The 24,332-nt window shown below is 34.4% G+C and overlaps 2 protein-coding genes across 8 annotated transcripts in view; both read left to right on the forward strand.

The window, feature by feature from the left end:
• Positions 1–12,364: 12,364 nt before the first annotated feature.
• Positions 12,365–24,332, forward strand: part of LOC127833625 (protein ZGRF1-like) — a 128,168-nt gene continuing 116,200 nt past the window's right edge. For all 5 annotated transcript variants that reach the window (XR_008027528.1, XM_052358993.1, XM_052358982.1 and 2 more), the window contains exon 1: positions 12,365–12,480. The gene's annotated coding sequence lies outside the window, so the exon portion shown is untranslated. The remainder of the gene's footprint in view (positions 12,481–24,332) is intronic.
• On the forward strand, positions 13,939–23,051 carry LOC127833661 (uncharacterized). Of its 3 annotated transcripts, XM_052359080.1 has the most exons (3): positions 13,939–21,990; positions 22,748–22,814; positions 23,011–23,051. In XM_052359080.1, the coding sequence occupies exon 1, from the start codon at positions 15,888–15,890 to the stop codon at positions 21,651–21,653; it is 5,766 nt and encodes a 1,921-aa protein (XP_052215040.1). In that variant the 5' UTR covers positions 13,939–15,887; the 3' UTR covers positions 21,654–21,990; positions 22,748–22,814; positions 23,011–23,051. The 3 variants fall into 3 exon arrangements, with proteins under 3 accessions (XP_052215040.1, XP_052215025.1, XP_052215030.1); XM_052359065.1 differs by having other exon boundaries at positions 13,939–22,814; XM_052359070.1 differs by having other exon boundaries at positions 22,748–23,051.

A 24,332-nucleotide genomic window follows, 5' to 3' on the forward strand; every position in this document is an offset into this window, starting at 1 on the left:
AAAATTCCTTTGTATTAGAATAAATTATACGTCAATATCTATTGTTCGTTGGTCTTATGTTTTTCACCGGGACTGGTCTGATAAACTTCACGTGGATACTGAACGTAAGAATCGTAAGTCTACCAGTTTGTCTGACTGTTTCAGGGTTTTGAACCCGGGTCGCCTGGAATACCCCATGGAGGGACCAGGCATTTCTGAAGAAAAACCTTTAAAATGACATTGAGTTGTAAAGAATACCGTTATACTTATTTTCGAGTTCTAGTTTATATGTAAAGTTCCGTATTTTTTATGATTTATGTATTCCCGTTCAGTTTATTGAAGAGTAGTAAAATCATGAATCCTTGCCTGAGAAAAAACCGTATTAAAATGTATTTTTTGATTGTACTGGATTGTAGTCAGTAAATCCATATTATAAAGCGCCACGAAGCCGGAGTAGTGAGGTCGTCTGTACAGAGATGGAACTAAATATATTCATTTACAATGAAGTTTAAAGTCTCTATAACGTTAAAAATCAACGAAAATTTCGTAAAGTATTTCGTTAAATAAAATTAACATCCTAAACAATTACTGTCCCTTATAGCAATAGCCATAATTTCAACGCTAGATGTGGTATGATTACATAGATTTTTGTAGATACAAAATGCTCGTTTTTATTTATGTGTGGCCGCAATAAATTCCATGTTAATTTCATGCGAATATATATGTTGATACGAAACACGAACACTAAAATTGTACCATGTTAAAACCATAATAAAAACGAATATTTTGTATCCACAAACATCTATTTTACCAGACCACATCTGGCGTTTAAATTTCGACAATGGCCAGAAGGGACAATGATTTTTAATTGTTTAGCTTTATTTTACGAAATGGTGTACGAAATTTTCGTTGATTTTGAGTAGTAATATTACTTTAAACGAGAAAAATGTTACCGATATTCCATATCTACAAATACAAGTGCATTATTGCAAACGACACATTTTATAAGAATTATCATTATATATTTTATTTTATTTAACACCTTTTCACATTTAATGAACATTGTAAAACGGCTGAGCTTGTGAATATTGCGGTAAAAATAATTATGTGGGGTTTAATGGAAACTGTATTTTTTACTTTTTGGGATGACAATACTCCCTTTATTAATGCCTTTAGCCAGAAATGATAACGAAATACAATATAAATCAGATTGACCTTAAAGAGTTTATTTCCACTATAATAACAAACAACGCTTATTAATAATAACGAAGTGAAGTTATGCTAAAAGTAAAGCCAAGTAAGTAGCCTTTAAATAACATATGACCTATAAGAATAATAAAAATCCACAAACATTCTCAAGAAAAACCAATTGCCTTTACAATACAACACAACTTTATACAACTAAACATAAAAAATCACAAAAAGCACTTGTTTCGATAAACATGAACCCCATAACATTGAGATTAATTTGAAATCATCACTAGAAGAGATAAGCAATATAATTTAATAAGTTAATTAGTCGATTAACCATTAAATAATTGTTAACGGGAGATAATTAAATACATGACCACTTTTGTAAGATACTTAACTTATTATGCTATGTTTATTGTTTACAGATTTTAAGATATATATAGCCATTAAAAACAACTATATCATCCGTTTCATAATATTCAAAAGCAATTTATATAGAAACAAGAGATGTGTTTGTCAGAAACACAATGCTCCCTACTGCGCCGCTTTTTTTATATCATTTGGCAGGCCACATAATGATCTCCCTTTGAAGCTTATTACTTCCCCTACATTTGTTTTTTGACCTTTGACCTTGAAGGATGACCTTGACCGTTTGCCACACAAAATGTTCAGCCCCAAGAGATACACATGCATGCCAAACATCAAGTTGATATATGAAATGACATAGAAGTAATGAGCATTTTTCGAAACCTAAACGCAAAGTGTGACGGAAAGACGGACGGACAGATGGACGGTCCGATCACTATATGCCCTCCTTCGGGGGAATAAAAGTATCAGCATATACTGCGGTTATTAATGAGAAAAATTACGCAGCCATTAATAAAGTGCAATTTAACTATATAACACCAATTAAAAAAAAATGTGCGAAATATCCATAGACAGCGCACCTCACAATTATGCATAACACATTTAACGACTCCCTCTCTCTCTCCCTCCCTCCCTCCCTCCCTCCCTCCCTTCCTCCCTTAATTAAGTCTACTGAATATGGACAATAAAACTCAATAAACTTTATCGGGAAATGAAGTGTATAAAATTCCCATAATATTTTTTCAATTATTTATTTTATTGAAGTAAGTTATAAGTAGGATATTTTAATGTGAAACATGATTGTCAAAAAAGCCTCATCGATACATGATTAAAAAACAGCAACAAACTTAGAATGAATATTGTGTTGCAAGAAGACGGTAAATTCTGAAATATAAATACCAAGTACGCCTAAATGCATTAATGATTCTGAAATCAATGAATCAGGTTTAACATAATACATTTTCACGGGGTTTGATTTAGAACACCAATACTGTGTAGCAAATTATTCAAAGCGTATTTAGAGTTACTATAATTATATCGCGACACCTTAAAACAGAATGCATTTTAACCTCAAACGAAAATATTAAGCAAATTCCAAATGTTTCGTTATCAAGGTCAATTTAACGTTTCAATTTCAGCATGCGTCTAATGAGTTTCAACTTGAAAAAAAAACGACCAAACAATGGCTCAGCATATTTAAAAACTTGAGCTATATAGCATATATTTGCTCTACAGAAACTGCCTTTTTAGTGAAATAAATGATATTCAAATTCAAATGGTTTACCAAAGTTTGTAAAGACGGTCTTTAAAAACATGTCCATCACACGACGATTGGAAGTAAAATCTCTTCATAAAAATACGAAGCTTTTTAAAACAGCAAACTGATATACTAGTATAACGCAAAACCAATATTTAAAAACATTTTAAATGTCCGTTACATATGTATTTTTGTAATTTTTGCATTCCTAAGGACAGTTTTCACCGTTATTGGAACTCCTTACACATACAAATTTATATAAGAAACGTTTATTTAAATCACAGGGGTATGGAATATTACTATAAAGTGTGTTTTTACTGAAAATTCTGAAGGGAAAACACAAATATAATAACAGTAACAACTGTGTAAAAATATTTCAAATTCTTACTTTTGTTTGTACTGTTATGGTAATTGACGTTCAAAACACATTTAAACCACGTACACAATATTTACTTTTAATTTTTATAGTTATAATTTGCGTTCGCAATTTTGTTAACCACACCTTTTTGAAATTGAATAAAAATCCTAATTTTTGGTTTTAAGTTTGAGCGTTAAAAGTATTATATTCAACACTTTTTCTACAAGTTTTTTTTCATTTTCAGTATTAGATTTATTTGTCAATATGTATCACCTACTTTTGAAATATTGATGCAACTGTGTAAGTAAAAAAATTAACGTTTTATAACAAAATGTCCAAACGGATGTAAGGAAATTCGTCACTAAAATAAATGCCTTTAAGGCGCATAATGAACCATATTTTAATAAAATAAATGTGATTTTGAACTGAATAGCTAATACTATAATTGTATTACTGAAAGTAAATGAGCCCGAAAGAACGTTACTGCATTTATTCAAATGGGAATATATAAAAAAAATCGTTAAAAAATTCAAATGCAGCACGCCAACACATTATTAGCTTTGGTTGTTGAAGTCTTCACACGATATTTATCCACATAAATCTAATTATACGAAAATCGCATTTGAAACATATACATATACATGGTACTTACCATATAGTTATTTTAAACGTCAGTTATTGTTTTCAAGCATGATCATTAACATGATTTGGAACTTAATATATCATTATTTTTTTAAGCGTTCTTATGATTAAGAAATTGGTCAAAATACTTAAGGGAAAATGTATTCAAATGTTAATTTACTTTCATTTCAATGTATATACTGTATTTTGTTTACATATATAAATAGTGAAAACCCAGTTGCATCGTCAGTCTATCTCTCTTATCATATATTAAAGGTCCTTTATTTTGGTCAAACCACTTAAACGGGAAAATGCATTCATATGTTTATTTACTTTAACTTTAATTTCGATACTGTATTTTGTTGACATATACACAAAGTTAAACCACAGTTGCATCATCTTTTTTATCATCCACTAAAGGTCCATTATTTTAGATTAATGCATACTATATTTAGACACGTTCCCAAATACAGGCTAAAACAATCACTTATTGATGAAACAGAGTTCATCCCCGATTAAGCCATACAAACGTATACCTGAACGGATCATTGAAGCGAACTTCAGGAAGAAGTCGCCATGCTTTGTGAACAGACAGACGTACGTTTAGTAAAGTAACGTGAATAACGCTTCGATAGTAAAGGCCGAGTTATTAGGATTTTCGCTTTGCAAAACGCATTAATTTTATAAATTACCAATTAAAGTCATCTACCTACGAGCTTGGTTTAAACACCTTTGTTTCATTTTTCATTTCTGACATCAGAGACACATATTAATTTCCAAATTAATTTCACTGTATATATTTGGAAAGCATTGACAGTTAATAGTTGGACGTACTATCGAACGGATACACATGTTGAAGATGTAGTCCATGATTGTGAAATGTCAGTATCCACTTGGCTTTTAAAGAGTGCTTTAATCATTCCTAAGACCTGCTTGTTAACAATGAAGGCAACGAATAGAAATACACCCTGTGATGCGTTCAGAACAATAAATATATACGAGAACACTGCATTCTCGTAATAAACTGTATATGATACCAAATATCCAAGTTATCCCTGTTATTTTTAATAGCTTGAAAAAAATGACAAGCTCATTTCTGTCATTTTGAACATTCCTGTCCATTATGGAATTTCTGATACGGATAATCACATGGACCAACATTGCACAATTTGAAACAATTAAGACGCAAACAGGAATCAGGAATGTATCATTAACATTTTCTTGTAAATGTATGTTACATACTTTGTAACCATAACCAATATCGATGTTAATATGTGTTGACAAAATGATATTAATTCCTACACATATCGTTAAAACCGAAAAGGCATAAATATGATAAAGTATTATTCCCTTAAATTTGTTCCAGATATATGATTCGTGTTTTACGGAAAACACGGTACATATGTATAGTACATATATTCATCCGCATGATTACCATCAACCATGAAAAGTAAGAAAAAATACCGACTGCTTTGCAAAGCGTTGAATCACGTTCCAATGGTCCGAAGCTACCAACGATGTCAACAACCTGTGCAGTAAGGAGCGCCATTAGCAATGCCATATTTTTGTCCAGGCGTGGTAATTCTGAGTCTAGGTAGAAGAGCAAACGTCAACAGTGATAAAATAACGCATTCAAGTGATCGAATAATACTGGAAAGCGATACCAGTTGATCAGTAGACCATTGTGTACATGTATTGCTGGTAGGTCTTATAGCATAATGATATTACACCGGTGTTAATGTCAAGGTATTTGCCTGTATGAACTTTAAGTTATTACTTATGTAAACTACGCCATTGTAGGGTCGTTTCCATGGTGTTTTATTTAGTGAGAAATTTATTCTAGGGCACGGTAAAGAATCAAACAATTCAAAAACATATGCGTCCCAATGGCAAATGTCACACTTGATATCTGGCCAAAGCCAACAACCCGTGTCAGCCTTGAATAAAAACACCCTACTGTCATAACGATCAAACGTATCGACAACTTCCACTTGATAAACATGATCATTCCTATAAGATATTTCCAAATGTTGTTACGCCGATAAAGTGTCAACAATAAATATATGCAGCTCGTATATCCCTTTCACTTTATACCATATATCAACGTCTATAGAAAACCATCCTGATGATGCTAATATATATACAACTACATCATTCAAAACACAGAGTTTACCGTCAGAAATATTTATCAACTTCGAGTTTAATATATCAATAAGGTAAATAGCATTGTTTTGTTTCAGTTGGACGATTTTGTGTGCAGGGATAAGCTTTACCTTAACTAATACAGCGTAGTTGTTGTACCATTTAATGTTCGAGACACACTGACCAGTGTGGTTCGATCGTCGACCAAGACAGTAAACTTCGTTTCCCTGCTGCAAATTATGAAACTTGCCTTACGACGAATACTTGTTTTTAGATCAGCCAGTTCATAATAAACTTAATCTGATTAAAAGAAGGCCTTTGGTATGTTATTAATATATTTAATGGTGTACAAAACAGTTATTTATCATATTTCTTATGGTGAAATATAGTGTTTTTTTCCACAAGTCCTTTTTACTTATGTTATTCCACAATGTACATTATGCGGATAGCAATCAACTCAACTTTCTGACTAGAGGTATCCAAATGTATGACGGGCCAGAATAGAAGACAATATGTTTTAACAATTGTTTTGTTGTATTGGTAAACATTACAGTAAATACTTCAGTAATAACTATGAACTCACATACCTCATGTTATAAAATCGTTTTTCGTTTAGCACAGTTGATGCAGACGTATCTATTTTCAAGAGTCCTGAAAACGAGCAGGAACTGAATTTAAAGCACGACACGTGTTTTGAAACTGCGTAACTTTTAATCCGTTGCATAAAAAGCAAAATACATCTTGAAACCTCAAATTGTCGTGCGGAAATCGAATTACGGAATGATTGTCGTGACAAGCCTTCTCCAATTCAGATTCGTATTTCTGCCATAGCCCTGTAATGTTACATTTGTCTATGGATTTCAAACAAGATTTGAAGCATCAACGAGGTTACGAAACAAATAATTCTTGTTATAGTTAATTGTTTTTTATATATTCAGTTTCTGTTGTTGTCTATCGTATCCCTGAAGTTATTTTTGAACTCATGTTCAACGTGTTATAAATTGAGAATATAAACAAGCGTAACCTTATACTATTGCGTTGTTTTCCCAAATCTATTAATAGCTTCCGATTATCAATGACCTGTACTACGTCATTAAGACGCAGCAGATAGTGGACTATTTTAATCATTTATAAACAATCTCTTCTCCGCGACACGTATAATACAAACATTGTTTATTGATTCTTTTCTATATAAGCTCCGTTCATAATATATTCCACTTAACACGATATTCACAGAATGTTTCCATTTGTGAATGAATAAAGTTGAAGAGCTCAAACCTCTTGAATAAATTATACAACTCTTTCTCGCGCGGATACGGCAGATGCGACATGTGTGGCGGGAAGTAGGCTTTCCGTAGATAACAGCGAAGTGACTTGAAATATTCGTCAACGACATTAGCATTTCGCTTCGCGAACAACTAAAAAGCTACAAAAATGTGCCGTTTCATCTTTTCTTCTCAGTACAGACCAGACCGCGTTGACAATTTGCTATTTTTATAACTAACACTGATTTGTGATTGGTTTACTTTATTTTAGGAAATATTCGTTGGGTTTTAGTGTTTATATATATGGGGCTTTATTTTTTATTTACGCTTAATTCTGGGTGAAGTCTGGGATTCGATGCACCTTTGCACATATATTACAAAACACCTTGCTCAAGTTAGAACACGAAAATAAGGTACAAGCATAATTGTACCACCACACCGGTAGAACCCCACACTTACTTTCGTTTACCGTTCCATGGCGGTGACCCCAGATTTTAACAATAGTTTTTCGTGTAACTTCGAGCTGTGAGCATGGTCCTGTACTTAATAATATTATCATTTAGCTCCCTTTCAAATCGCCAATATCTTTCTAATTAAAGAAAATTTACTGTTTGGAGACCCTTGGCTATCTTTTGGAGACAACAGATATTTATTCCAGCGTGTCCAATGTTTCAGTGCAGAAACAAAACGCTTAGACATGTAGACGGTATTTCGAATCGACGGTCCTCTGATTCTCAATCGGTGATTGACATGAAACGCTGTATGTTGATGTGTCTTGTTCTGAGAAAACTGGACATAATGCATGTGCGTAAAGTTTCGTCCCATCTATGTCTGTACAGTCCGTGTAATTCCCGATGCAAATCTGGCTTCATCGTTTCAGAAACTTTATATTTTGCAGACTGACTTTCCATTCCGGATCGGTTTCGAAACATATAGAGATGGCAAACATTTGTACCTGTAATTAATCTAATTCCGAACGCTCTTCGATATCTCAGACATTTTTAAACTTCAACGAGCAAATATCAATTAAATTATTTTGTTATTAAATATGCATTTGTTGCGTTTCCATGTTGTGTTAGCTTTAAGCTTGCATCGAACTGTGTAGGCTTAGTTGTTATGGCTATATGTAGAACCGTAGCAGCCACAACAGCTAGGTTATCTTTAAAATCCACCGAACATCGTTGATCTAATCCAATATAGATCTGGAAAGTCAGTTTCTTAATCTTTTTTACTATTATTCAATAAAAAGAATACGATTTGTTTGTGTCGTTGTTTACTTTGTGGGATTTTGTCGTCGTTTTTCAACAGTTTTTCAGTAATATCAAGGCGTTCAGTAATCAACTCACTTTTTTCATTGAATAGATTCTTTAAGAATACTCCGTGAAAACACTGCTGTCAGTAACCATGTTCTTCCTTGTTTTATTCGGATTTAGAGGGGTAGAACGTAGAACGAAATTTAATAACAACGTATGAGGCCGTACATAGAATCTGAACTTAACTCCTAGGATTCGTAGGTCGGCTCTTTACACACTGAGCCAGCCGGTGCGGTAAAAAGTTTGGACATACAACGTTTTCAAAAATGACTAATAATGCCATATTGCAGAATAAGATTATTTTTTTCTTTGATATTTATACCATGATATATTTGCTCAGTATTTATTATTTTTCAGCCAAGAAAGGGATTCTTGCAAGAAGAAAGCGCTCTAAAATATTAATTTTATCCCTCTGCTGATAAAATATTTGACGGTTTTAACACTAAATCAAACATATCTTATATAATGTTTCTGTGGCTATGTATGACATTCAAAAGAAAGTTTGATGTCTTCTTCTAAAAAACATGATTATGAATAATTTTTTATGTATTTAAACTACGATTAGGTTAACGGATTTAACCCCCCATTAATTTGCGTTTACATCATTAAAGTGGGACCCCAACATTTATAATCTGTGCGAGCATGTTTAATCTTATTTTGACGCACAGGCTAATCTGGGACGACACTTTACGCACATGCATTATGTCCAGTTTTCTCAGAACAAGACACATATCAACATACAGCGTTTCATGTCAATCACCGATTGAGAATCAGAGGACCGTCCATTCGAAATACCGTCGATTCGAAATACCGTCTACATTTCTTAGCGTTTTGTCTCTTCACTGAAACATTGGACACGCTGGAATAAATATTTGTTGTCACCAAAAGATAGCCAAGGGTCTCCAAACAATAAATTTTCTTTAATTAGAAAGATATTGGCGATTTGAAAGGGAGCTAAATGATAATATTATTAAGTACAGGACCATGCTCACAGCTCGAACTTACACGAAAAAACTATTGTTGAAATCTGGGGTCACCGCCATGGAACGGTCAACGAAAATAAGTGTGGGGTTCTACCGGTGTGGTGGTACAATTATGCTTGTACCTTTTTTTCGTGTTCTAACTTGAGCAAGGTGTTTTGTAATATATGTGCAAAGGTGCATCGAATCCCAGACTTCGCCCAGAATTAAGCGTAAATAAAAAAATAAAGCCCCATATATATAAACACTAAAACCCAACGAATATTTCGTAAAATAAAGTTAACCAATAACAAATCAGTGTTAGTTATAAAAATAGCAAATTGTCAACGCGGTCTGGTTTGTACTGAGAAGACAAGATGAAACGGCACTTTTTTGTAGCATTTTAGTTGTTCGCGTAGCGAAATGCTAATAACGTTGACGAATATTTCAATTCAGTTCGCTGTTATCTACGGAAAGCCTAATACCCGCCACATATGTCGCATCTGCCGTATCCGCGCGAGAAAGAGTTGTATAATTTATGCAAGAGGTTTGAGTTCTTCAACTTTATTCATTCACAAATGGAAACATTCTGTGAATATCGTGTTAAGTGGAATATATTATGAATGGAGCTTATATAGAAAAGAATTAATAAACAATGTTTGTATTATACGTGTCGCGTAGAAGAGATTGTTTATGAATGATTAAAATAGTCCATTATCTGCTGCGTCTTAATGACGTAGTACAGGTCATTGATAATCGGAGGCTATTAATAGATTCGGGAAAACAACGCAATAGTATAAGGTTACGCTTGTTTATATTCTCAATTTATAACACGTTGAACATGAGTTCAACGATAACTTCAGGGATACGATAGACAACAACAGAAAACAAATATATAAAAAACAATTAACTATAACAAGAATTATCTGTTTCGTTACCTCGTTCATGCTTCTGAAGCGGGGTTAAATTTGATATTTCTTGGAAATTTCTTTTGTTCTCAACAGATAGAGGCGATCTTTTGTATTTACGGGGGCTAACAACGCAATAGTGGAAGGTAAAGCTTGTTTATATTCACAGTTCTCAATTTATAAAACGTTGAACATTAGTTCACTAATTACTACAGGTATAAATACTAAAGACAACCTTAAAATGATTTATAATCGCTAAAACCGAATATTAAAAAAAACTATAAATATAAAAAGAAATATCTTTTAAAAAGGTAGTCGGCGTAAATGCTGACTTTGAAATAAAGTTTGCAATTTACGTTTCTAAATAAATAAATTGAAAAAAAGTTTAACTATTGTGATTTTTCTTTCTCTTGTTAGTCGCATTTTCACCGCAAGAAATGTGTGTTATCATTGTCAAACCACACATTAGTGTAAGTAGATAAAAATAATACTACGGGAGTGCACATCATATATCATATGTGCCATCATATGCCTTATTATGAGTATATTTCTTCACTATCTAAATATGTCGTATGCTAATATTTGATTTAAACGCAGTTTTCTTTCGACACTTTTAAAGCACACTTTCATAGCCGCGTCATGTGAAAATGGATCTTATGCGTTTCGGCCAGCGTATCTTAAACCCAAGATGTGCATTTGCGCAGTCTGGTCAGAGGCGATGCTGTTCGCTATAAAATCACTCAATGTGTTATGGTCTTATTATGTATCTCCTGATCAGACTGAGAGATGCGCAGGCTGAGTGGGCTATATATATGATGAGCGCATATGGAATTAGACCCATTTTTGCATGACGAGTGTCATTAAAAATCTCATTGATAATTGTAAATGGCACATTTCAGCACAATGATTTTCGATAAAAACATTAAATTCAAAATAGCAAACTTGTAAATAAGGTAGCCTATCCAGGCGTTCAGGAACGATTTCCAGACGTGTTTACCGAGTACGGCAAACATTTGTGGTTGGATAATTAAATTATTTTCCTCTTATGGTGACACTGTACTATTTCGGTAATGTTTGTTTTCTCATCTTGAAAGCAAAACAGTATTTATTGATAGTTAATTATATATTCAACGGACGATTTAGTGAACGAGTATTGACCCTAAAATTCTGCGAGATGGATTTTAACGCGTAATTGTAATTTGTGTCGTTTGAACATAAAGAGTGTAGTCCGGAATTCCTTACACTGCACAGTGCTACATCCTTTGTGCTGAGCACAGACACAGTGATGTAGCTAAAGTTCAGAGGTTTTATCTCGAATCAGCCTATGAAATATTAAATAAAAAGTGTCTGATGGCGTTATGTAAAAGTCATTTAAGGTGAAAAGCTGGGCAAAACAGATTTGCCGAAAAAGCGCATAAGTGCTCTATACCTATTTTTAGGTCAGAGTTGTTGGCACCGTTTGAACTGCTAGAGTTACAAGAATTCAATAACAACAAAGTACGGGTCAACAGGGCTGTCTTTATGAATACTTAATTCGTGAGTTAAAATTATTGCTCGAAGATTTATTTTTTATTTATTTTCATCAATTATATTATTGTATATTTTGAATTTGTATATGGTGTCAAAAATCAAAAGTTGTGTACAGGAAATTTTCATCATAAAATTATATTCTTAGTGAGATATGTATTCGATATTCCAACAATTTTCATTTGATATGATGGTGATTGCAAATTGTCTTTATATTCAGTTCTCATTACCATTCATCATACTTTCTATGCTTTCAGAATGTCCGAAAAGGGCCATGTTTAATTGTTGTTATTTCTCTATGAAATAAATAGGATGATAAAAAGTAAACACAAATATAAATTTGAATGGCGTATGTTGATTACAAACCTGCGATTAATTTTGAAAAATGAGTTGCGTCTTAAATTATGCAATAGAGAACAACTTCTGTTCCTCCAGCGCTTTGATTTGCTTGTTGCTATTTTATTTCATTGGGTTACAAGCAAATAGATGGCGCTTTAATTGAACGGGTTGTTGTTGCTGTCACCGGTGATCGTCTGGGTTTGCTTCTGTTGTTCTGCTGGTGTTGTTGCTGACATTTGCCATCACTTCAAAATGTAACATTTGCTTTTCAAATAGTGTAAAAAAATCAATATTTTGATGAACGAATATCAAAAAAATGTTTGATTGTTACCTCCCCAAAAACCTAAGTCTCATACCCCAAAAAGTCCCAAGTTGACCCACAGGTACTTGTCCTTACTATATAATTATAAGGACCATTTTTTCAAGTGTAACAGGGTTGAAATATTCATTTCACGGATTCTGTTCATGTGTTCTGTTTTAAATGTTATTATTTCCATATAACGCATTGTGTTTACCTGGGTTACTTATTAAGCTGTGCTCCTGTGGCCAGTCTTAGAGTTAAAGTCAGTCAAGCATGTGAGTTACACATGTCCAGTTTATATAATTGTTCAGTCAGGCTTGACCAGTTATTTTCCCGCCCTTTCCTTTGTCTTCTGGTCACTTCTAACTTGAACACAGAGCTGTACACGTCTACTTTTAAGATGTACATTTATAGTACAGAGTTGCCATTACTTCAATATAAGGTTAGTTCTATTTCTACCTGTTTGCATTTACTCTTTCTTGTATTTGCATTGAGTTGTATTTATGTTGTGAGTTGATATAACTCATATTTGATAAGTAATTAGGTTAAATTCAGAAAAGCAGCATTGCCATCCTAAACGTGCTAACGATTCCTATAATTCACAGTTTCCCATACTCTTCACATGTATAATCTTATTTGCAGCAGTAGCACAGCACCCGCAGAGAATTGTATACGATTGAGAGAGAGTTCCGTACACATTCCACAAATGGTAAGTGAGAACGAGAAAGAGTTGAGATCTCATGTAATTGTATGTTTATGCTGTATATGTACCATTTATCATGTTACCAGATCTTTTATATATATTTCATTGTAACTTGTTAAAGGCCACACATGATATGTTTTATATATTTGTTACTTTGCATATAATAATATAGTGTCTGATACCATGTTTATATATGTTTCAGTGACATGGAATTCGTATAATAATAAAGACGAATACAACATATATTCGGGTGGTTATTTTGAGCCGGGTACTGCCCGTTTATATTTGGCGCCCAACGTGTTTTGCGGACCCGAGAGGAAGATGGCGGCCCGTGGAAAGCGGAGAAGTCGTGGAAGGGTCGTTGAGGACTGAGCGTACGTAGGAAGAGTCTTATTGGACGGGTCGTTGAGGACGTAGCGGAAGTGGGAGTCGTTTAACCGTGTATTTAGAACATTTCCGAGGATTTATAGTGCAATATCGTGTACCTACCGTGTGGACAATTGTGAAGTGGACATCTTTAAATATTTATCGTGTATCATATTCAGACTTTTAATCCTGACTTTAATTCAGATTTTTAATCCTGACTTTAATTCAGACTTTTAATCATTTGTGGCCTATATTCAGCATATGTGTATTCTTCACCTTTCTTCGTAACCGTGAGTATATGTATGTGAGTGAGAGAGAGAATATATTATTTGTTTACCTAATATAATTGATTGCTCTAATTACTTGGTGACGGTTACATCTTTATAAGATCTATTCTTCATCCTTTATCAACAGTTACTAAAAACATTGAAATGCTGCTATTTTGAATTTATTCATAAAGTGATTATAAATTCATTAATTTTGTAACCAACTCATTGCTATCCCTTTAACCTCTTTATTCTATAAATTCTCATATAATCCCTTTCCCAGTGTCCATACCTTTATCCAGCCCTTTTACATTTTGGCCTTAATTCTATTTAGTCCATTGTATTCCATTTTATTACTGTGTGAGTGTTTGTTTTGATTTGTTGCATTCCTGAGTTTATGCATTGCTAACAGTACATCAGGTTACACTTGTTCACCTTGATTATACATGATTTGGTTTTGATTGGATATAGAATTCCCTAATTTGCATACTGAGTTTGGATATCATCGCTTCCTTGGTTTTCATTGGTTGACACATGACTGAATTTTTTTCACTGACAGACCATGTGACTACTATTTTACCTTATATGGAAGTTGTAGTAGAGTAGTAATTCTCAACACAGTGTAGTAGTATATGTACATGTAGGTAAGGTCTGTTTTGGACAGATGTCTCCCGTGTGAGCTGATATCAGGTAAATCTGTTTACACATTTGTGGTCGGCTTCTTTGGTTGTTATTTTAGTTAATTTGATTTGTCTCAGGGCATTGCATTTTTATTTTGGCGTTTAATATTTCTGAAGTTAATACTTATAACACAGTGTAGGTTGAGTGATTTGAATTAAAATACTTGGTGCAATTTATTCATTTGAATTTAATTTGAAATTATTTTGAACACTTATTTAAACTTCTTTATTTTTTTGTGAAATATTTTCATTTATTATTGATACTTAGGTTTGATTTGAAATATTTGGTTTTATTTATATTGTATTATTCTAAGTTGGACTTTGATTTTTAGGTTCTTCCTTGCAGTTTACGGATGGAAATACTTAGTTAATTTCATTTCATATCTTATTTGGAATTATTCTTGGACATTTTGGATAATTAATTATTTTCATGTACATTGCATTCCATTTACACATAGTGTGTTGAAGTTCTGTTTGATATAGGTGATTGAAGTTGTGCATGTTTAGTTGTGACTTAAGTTGACGCAATAGTGTGTTAGCTTGTTCTTGTACTTTGGAGTCTATTTTTCAGTTCATTCAATTTTGGGTTTGTGCTTTTGTGACCGAATTAGTTTGAACGTTGCTGAAATTGTGTGAAAGTGCATCACTGTTCATACTTTGAAGTTTGAATTTGATGTTTTGTTTTAGTTGTGATACTTGATTGATTGGTTCATTGTGGGTCAATTAATTTACTTGTATCTTAACTTTATTTTTTTTATACTTTGTGATAATATTCTTAGTCCAGGATCCGTTTGCGCACAAGTGATTTATTTATTATTCATTATACTTGGTGATTATTGATTGACTTTCAGACAGTGCAAAAGTGATTTAACTGGTGTTTTCACTTATTGAATTTGATTTAAAGTGGATTCATTTGTTTGTACTTATACTTTGAATTGATTTTATAGAAGTTCACTTTGAATTGCAACTTAATTAGTCTTTGAGGATTTATTTGGTTGAACTTAAGGTTGAGTTGATGCAATACTGACTTAACTTTATTATTTTTTTTAATTAATAATTAGAATTGGAAGGTGTTTGTTTGTTGTTTTATTGGCAGCAACTTTGAATTTTGGGTAGCATTTAACTGACTTTGAACTTTATTTGGTCTAAGCTATATTATACTATGTATGTTGGAAGAGATTAGTGTTTCTTTGAAACACAATATACTTGGAAGGGTTATCATTATTTCTTCGGAAACTATTGACTTTGAAGTTGACATGAATTGATTATTTGACAGAATTAATTAATTGATTAATTGATAGGTTGCATTAAATCACTGATAATTGAAAGTTGAATTTGAAGTTAAATGAACATGGCATCAAGTGAAGGGAAGATTATGGAGACTGTTCAAGAAGAAGGAGGTCAGGATATTACAGAGGAAGATAGGAAATTGCTTGAAGCATTTAAGAAGCTTGATGTTAAGCCTGAAATTGAAAATACAGAAGACTTAATCAAATTTATGTCCACATATAGATGTCGGGAAAAGGCTGAAGATAGGTATAGGTCAGCTGATACTTTAAGATATGTTGAGGACAGAAGACACTTTGAAGACAGAAGACACTTTGAGGACAGAAGAACCTTTGAGGAAAGAAGATATGGGGATGACAGAACCTTCAATAGTAGTAGCTACCCCAGGATATCAACCTTTGGAGGGGTTAGTGGAAAAGGAGAAGCCAGTTGGGAGAGTTTCAAGTTTGAAGTTCAGTCTTTGATGGCTAATAGGATATTCAGAGAAGAGCAAATATTATTTGGAATAAGAAAGGCTGCCAAAGAAGATGTGGCTGACATATTAAGACGACTAGGAACAAAGGTTACAGTGAGTGAAGTTATGTGGAAGCTGGAGAGTACATATGGAAATGTTGAAACGAAGGAAACTATTCTAAGAAAGTTTTACAATTGTTCCCAGCAACCTGCAGAGTCCATTGCATCATTTTCTTCTAAGCTTGAAGACTTGTACGATAAGGCAGTTTCTTTGGGGGGTATTAAGAAGGATGACAATATAATTAAAGGGGTCTTATACCAAGGATTGAAGAAGGAACTCAGGCAGCAGGCAGCTTACAAGTTTGAAACAGAACATGATTATGACGCCTTTAAAATCTATCTAAGAAAGATGGAGTCTGAAGATAGAGAGGAGAAAAGAGAGACAACAAAGCCAGCCAACCCTGCGGTAAATACAACAGCACCAGAATTGACTGAGGTCCTGTCACAACTCAAAAGGTTGAATGAAAGAATCGATAGATTAGAAAGAGAGAAAGTAACAGGTCAGTCAGAGAACCAGTACACACCATTTATCAGCAGAGGTGCTCGGCGTGGACAACACGGTTATGATAGACATTTCCGGCCAGATCAGAGGGGTTTCAGAGGAACAACAAGAAGGGAACCATCAAGGCCACTGTCATCAACCACGTTTATGCCCACCTGTTACCACTGCAATCAACGTGGACACATTGCTAGGGAGTGCCCAAAACTAGTTTGTGCTCCAGTCGCCGGGTCGGAGAGGAGCACACCAGAGACTAAGAAAGACCCTCAACTAGTTGGAGATGTGAATGAAGTCAACCTGAATATTAATAACAATACAACCACAGCTCTTTTGGACACTGGATCATGCGTAAGTATTATATCTGAAACATTCTATAAAGAACACTTAGCTGATACTGAATTAGAGCCACTGACAGAAATGATCAACATAGAATGCGCTGATGGTCAACAACTCCCATACTTAGGATGTATAGAAGCTACCATTAGTATTGAAAATGGATTGGAGAAAGCAACATCAAAGCAATGTCTCTTTTTGATATCACCAGATACGAAATACTCTGCAAGAACTCCAATAATTCTAGGAACAAACATATTGAAAACATTACTACAAGACTGCAAAGATAATTTTGGTGAACAATTTTTACAGAAGGCTAATTTACATACTCCATGGTTTTTAAGCTTTAGATGTTTAGTAATAAGAGAGAAAGCACTTAGAAGAAACAAGAATTGTCTGGCTATACTGAGATGTGCTACTGAACAGAAGATTACCATAGGACCAAATCAAACCAAACATATACCAGTGACAGCTTATAGAAAACTACCATACAGTGAATGTAATGCATTGATATCAGGGACAGGAGATTCATCACTTCCTGACTTCATTGACATCGGACCAGCTCTCGTGAATTATGACTTTAAGAAGAATGAGTATGTAGTGGAGTTATCTAACGTCACCTATAATACAGTTACAATAGCACCCAGAGCCATCATTGCAGAGCTACAGCCAGTTGACATTGAAGATGATACAACAAGGAGACACCTGAAGGAAGAGGAAGATTTGAAGAGAAGACAAGAGGCATTGATAGAAAGCTTGGACATCGACAAAGACAACATTTTAACACCTGAACAAAGAGAACAATTAAAAACACTTCTTCAAAAACACAAGGATTTATTTTCAACTTCTGACACAGATATAGGAACGTGTACGAAAACCAAACATAGAATAAATCTACATGACGAAACGCCATTTAAAATGAGACATCGCAGGATACCACCTAACATGGTTGAAGAGGTTAGAGCACATCTGGAACAGTTACTTTCATGCGGTATAATAACACCATCCAAATCTCCATGGGCATCACCAGTAGTTCTTGTTAGGAAGAAGAATGGAACACTCAGAATGTGTATAGACTTTAGAAATCTTAATGCCAAGACTATTAAAGACTCCTATGCCCTTCCCAGAATAGAAGACGTTTTTGATTGTTTACAGGGGGCGATGTATTTTTCTACGTTGGATATGAAATCAGGTTATCATCAAATTGAAATTGAGGAGGAGCATAAGGAAAGAACAGCCTTTACAGTAGGAGCACTAGGGTTTTACCATTTCCGAAAAATGCCATTCGGATTGACAAATGCCCCAGCAACATTTCAAAGAAATTCAGAGGAAATGCTAGGAGATTTGAATATGAAGATCTGCGTTATTTATTTGGACGACCTTATCATCTTTAGTAAAACTTTTGAGGAACACCTACATAACATAAACACCATTTTTGACAGATTAAGGGAATTTGGTTTGAAACTAGCTCCTGAAAAATGTGAATTCTTCAGAGAAAAGATAGCTTTCCTAGGACACATTGTGAGTAGTAAAGGAATTGAAACTGACCCAAGTAAGATAGACAAGATCAGAAACTGGCCATCACCAAGCACACCAGAAGAATTGAGAAGTTTTTTGTCATTCGCTGGATATTACAGAAGATTTATTCAAGACTTTAGCAAAATTACGAGACCGTTGAATGATCTGTTACCACCAACCAAAGCAAAGAAGGGACAGAAGAAACCACTGAAGGAATGGAAATGGACAGACACTGAAGAAGATATATTTACTAATCTGAAAGAAATTCTGTCTACACCTCCAGTTCTGGCATATCCAGATTTCAACTTACCGTTTGAAGTACACACGGATGCATCAGGTAAGGGTTTAGGAGCTGTGCTATATCAACAACATCACGACAACACCAAACACGTCATAGCATATGCAAGCAGGTCACTCAGTAAATCAGAATCAAACTACGCAGCTTTCAAATTAGAATTTTTGGCATTAAAATGGGCAGTCACCGAAAAGTTTTCAGATTACTTAACCAACACTCACTTTACATTACTCACAGATAACAATCCACTCACTTACATTCTCACTACAGCGAAATTAGACGCAACAGGGCAAAGATGGGCATCAGATTTGGGCAATTACAACTTTGACATCATATACAGGGCAGGCAGAAACAACACAGATGCAGATGCACTCAGCAGATATCCTCACCACAAAATCATAGACCAACAACAACATGAAAACATCAAAATAGACAACAGCACAGTGAAAACAATTTGCAAGTACATAACACCAGCACTCATTGACACACTACCAGCATTGTCACTCAACATCATAGAAGCTACAGAAACACCAATGCAACCTATAGCACAGCTTGAATTAAGAGAAATTAGGAAAGCACAGAGACAAGATCAATTAATTGAAAAGTGGAGAATAGCAACTATAGACAAGACCCTACCCCAATTTAATACTCTACCTGGAGATATCATAATGAAAAAGAACTTTGAAAACTTTATCATAAAGAGAGGCATTCTGTACAGGAATTTACATGAGAATGAAGAGATTATTGAACAACTCGTTATACCAAACTGCTATAAGAGAGAAATACTAGAAGGATTTCATGACGACTGTGGTCACCCTGGAAGAGATAGGACACTAAGATTACTGAGAGAACGCTATTTTTGGCCAGGAATTACAACAGATGTGGTGAAACATGTCACAGGATGTAATCGATGTTTAAGGAGAAAGACAACAGTGAATACAAGGGCACCAATGATTAATGTGAATACAACTTATCCATTAGAATTAGTGTGCTTTGACTTTCTGTCAGTTGAACCATCTAAAGGACATAGTAACATCCTAGTGATAACGGATCATTATACCAAATTTGCCATGGCCATTCCGACAAAGAACCAGACAGCGAAAACAACCGCCGAAGCCTTTTATAACAATTTTGTTGTTCAGTATGGTATTCCAACAACTTTACACTCTGACCAAGGAGCCAATTTCGAATCACAGATAATCAAAGAGCTCTGCAAATTAACCAATACAAAGAAAACTCATACTTCTATTTACCATCCTCAAGGAAACGGAACTCCAGAAAGATTTAATAGAACATTACTAGGCATGCTTGGAACATTAGAGAATGATCAGAAGAAACATTGGACTGATTACATTAAGCATCTGGTATTTTGCTACAATTGTACTCCACACGAATCGACAAGAGTATCACCTTTCGAATTAATGTTCGGACGTAAAGCAAAATTACCCATGGACACCAAGTTTGAACAAGTAACATCAGAATTCAAGACCAAAGAAACCAAAGATTACATTGAACATTTAAAGATGAGAATGAAGAGGACAAGAGAAATAGTTGAACAGTATGTAGAAAATGCCAAAGGTAAGCAAAAGAAGTATTATGACATGAAAGCTCGAGCAGCAAGAGTTCAAGTAGGGGATAAGGTTCTTGTAAAAATCCTATCCCATACTGAAGGAAAACACAAACTGGTAGATAAGTTTGAAGAGGAAGTTTTTACTGTCCTAGAACAAGTAAATGACCATATACCAGTCTATCGTGTCAGGTCAGAATCAGGTAAGGAGAAAACTCTGCACAGGAATCATCTGCGCCTGTTGGTTAATCAGGATGAAGCAGAAGAGTTCCGGGATAATCAGGAGACTACTTCAGGTAACAGCATACCTGTAGACGTAGCAGAAGAAGAAGTAGAAGAATTATCAGACAAGAAGACCATGGATGCATCCAAAGAAGTAGAAAAGATGGAAGACGATGATGAGGATGAGTCTGATGCAGGAGATCTTGTATATTTTTCAAGAGGTGGGGACGCCCATATCCTAGCTGACGACATAGATATGTCTAGAGAAGAATCAAGGACGGAAAACATAGATATGTCTAGAGAAGAATCAAGGACGGAAAACATAGATATGTCTACAGAAGAATTGAGGATAGAAGACAGAGATGATATTTCTAGTGAAGTTCCCGGAGAACAACGAAACGAAGATAGGGAAGAATTAATACAAGCAGAGGATAGAGTAGATGACGTTGTTGAAGATGTTCCTGAATCTACAGCAGGGAATGAAGAAGAGAACAACGAAGAAGAGATGCCTGAAAACGTACCTCATCAAGTAGATTTGTCGCAAGAAGCTGACATCACTGAAGAACCAGACATTACTGAATACCCTATACAAGATCAAGATGAAGAAATTGAAGTCCCTATAGAAATGGATGAAGCACAACCGATAAGGACAGAGACGTCTACATCGGATACTAGAGCTCCAACACCAAAACCAAGACAATCTGTCAGAGAGAGACGACCTCCGGATCGGTATAAGGATTACCAGATGAATGCTTGTGTGGTACCAAGACCACAAGATGCCAGGTTTGAGGCATTAAATAAATTGATTGCCTCAGGTGTTTTAAATCAATTAGACAGTAAGACAGCTGGACGTATGGTTTCTAGTATTTTTCAATGAAATTTTCATTAAAAAATTTGTTTTAACATATTTTAAACAATATTGTGTATGTATTTTGTGTGTATTTTATATCAGATGTTGTTTTTTTTTTTTGCAAGGTTCGGGCAGTATTATTCTGATTAATAATTATCAGAAAGAGTTATCTCTGAAATAAATTTCAGTGAGTTTTCATGCGAGTGACGTGATGTTATTTTTGTAACTTTCTTATTAACAATGTGAATTGCTGATATTGCATATAGTATCAATTGATTTTTTTAATGTATTATTTTAATGTGAGGACACAGTTCTGAAGAACAGGAGGAAAAGAGTCAGAATCATATTTATACATTTATGTAAGGTAAGTATGTATCAGTTATTCAGTAGTATAACTAGTGGATGTAGTTTCGATAAAGTATGTTGTTCTTGCTTGTACAATGCTGTTATTATAAACAGTATAGTGAGATAGATAGGTATTGTATCTATTTTGTATAGAAAGGTTATTTGTTGACGGACGATACTGTTTTTACTGTGACATGACAATTTTGTTTTCTTCTTGGTTTGTTATGATGAGGACATCATTTTTCGGGCCAGGGAAGTCTGTAACAGGGTTGAAATATTCATTTCACGGATTCTGTTCATGTGTTCTGTTTTAAATGTTATTATTTCCATATAACGCATTGTGTTTACCTGGGTTACTTATTAAGCTGTGCTCCTGTGGCCAGTCTTAGAGTTAAAGTCAGTCAAGCATGTGAGTTACACATGTCCAGTTTATATAATTGTTCAGTCAGGCTTGACCAGTTATTTTCCCGCCCTTTCCTTTGTCTTCTGGTCACTTCTAACTTGAACACAGAGCTGTACACGTCTACTTTTAAGATGTACATTTATAGTACAGAGTTGCCATTACTTCAATATAAGGTTAGTTCTATTTCTACCTGTTTGCATTTACTCTTTCTTGTATTTGCATTGAGTTGTATTTATGTTGTGAGTTGATATAACTCATATTTGATAAGTAATTAGGTTAAATTCAGAAAAGCAGCATTGCCATCCTAAACGTGCTAACGATTCCTATAATTCACAGTTTCCCATACTCTTCACATGTATAATCTTATTTGCAGCAGTAGCACAGCACCCGCAGAGAATTGTATACGATTGAGAGAGAGTTCCGTACACATTCCACAAATGGTAAGTGAGAACGAGAAAGAGTTGAGATCTCATGTAATTGTATGTTTATGCTGTATATGTACCATTTATCATGTTACCAGATCTTTTATATATATTTCATTGTAACTTGTTAAAGGCCACACATGATATGTTTTATATATTTGTTACTTTGCATATAATAATATAGTGTCTGATACCATGTTTATATATGTTTCAGTGACATGGAATTCGTATAATAATAAAGACGAATACAACATATATTCGGGTGGTTATTTTGAGCCGGGTACTGCCCGTTTATACAAGTACCTGTGAGTTAACCAGTTCTAATAGCAACTTCAATGAAACATTTTTATGCTCCCCCAAAATTTATTTTGGGGTGGAGCATATAGTCGCCGCTTTGGAATTCAATAAAACTTTATGGGAAGCTTCACTACCACGAGGAGATGTACATAATATGATTATAGGTGCTACCTAATTTACAGGCAAAAGCTTTTAAAGTTTTTTTGTTAACCATGCATTTTTAATAAATATATGGACATGATTGTGCTCAAAATATTATAATTGTTGCAATAATTAAGTAATGCATCAAACAAAATCAATCTTAAAACAAGTTACATGTTCCAAGCTTAAAGATCTAGTATCTTATTTTTTTATTTTTTTTTCTAGCCACAGGAATTTATAGCTGTTTCGGTGTCTGTGGTATAGTGGATGGGGTGTCTGCTAACTGGCTTAGTCACTGGGAGGTCTCTGTATTGATCCCTTAAGTGGGAGCATTCTTTAGATAACCCTAACGACATACTATGGCGTACCATTTGGCATACATGCCATACGTCCCGGATTGTCCGGGACAGTCCCGGAAATGAAGAACTTGTCCCACTGTCCCGGAAATCTGTCAAATGTCCCGGAATTTACAAAATCCATATACATGTATACATGTACCTTATCTTAGGCTTAACTGCACCTTGAATCTGTGCATATCTACAGCGTCTCCATGACAATGCCTACCCGAATAGGCAGACTACGCTACGTGTCAAAATCGATCAATTAACAGGGGTCTTGTTATCATATCGATTGTCTCACGTTCGCGGTCAAACCGAAAAGGCGGCATTGTTTAACGTGGTTGTTAATTGACTTTAATCTACTACGTCATTATTTCCCGCTGCGTAAGGGCAAAGGATAGTTGTTCACACATCTGAAGTCCAACATCGCTGAGTAAAAAATTAAAAGCAGTTTATGTTCGCACGTTTAACCGACAAAGAAGTTGAGTAAAAAAATAAGCATATACAAACGTCATCCTTTTTATTATATAAATGTTATAGATGAATAAAGGCGTATCAACAACTACGCGTTACACACCGGTCTAAATAACAATAACGCAATGACGTCACCATCTATATTTAGAACGCTTACACTGAAAACACGTGGCTTGTATCGGAAGTAGTAATGTTTAATTCGACGTTAATAGATCAAGTGTATTTCGAATCGGCTTTCGAACTTTTGCAATTAACGATGCGAAACAAAAAAAAGTACCAAAAATGC

Source organism: Dreissena polymorpha, chromosome 1 (assembly GCF_020536995.1).
Source record: "Dreissena polymorpha isolate Duluth1 chromosome 1, UMN_Dpol_1.0, whole genome shotgun sequence".
NCBI classification, from domain to species: Eukaryota; Metazoa; Mollusca; class Bivalvia; order Myida; family Dreissenidae; genus Dreissena; species Dreissena polymorpha.

Excerpts from the sequence above, each read along its gene's own strand:
- LOC127833661 (XM_052359065.1), top strand. The coding sequence starts at position 15,888 with ATGAACATGGCATCAAGTGAAGGGAAGATTATGGAGACTGTTCAAGAA.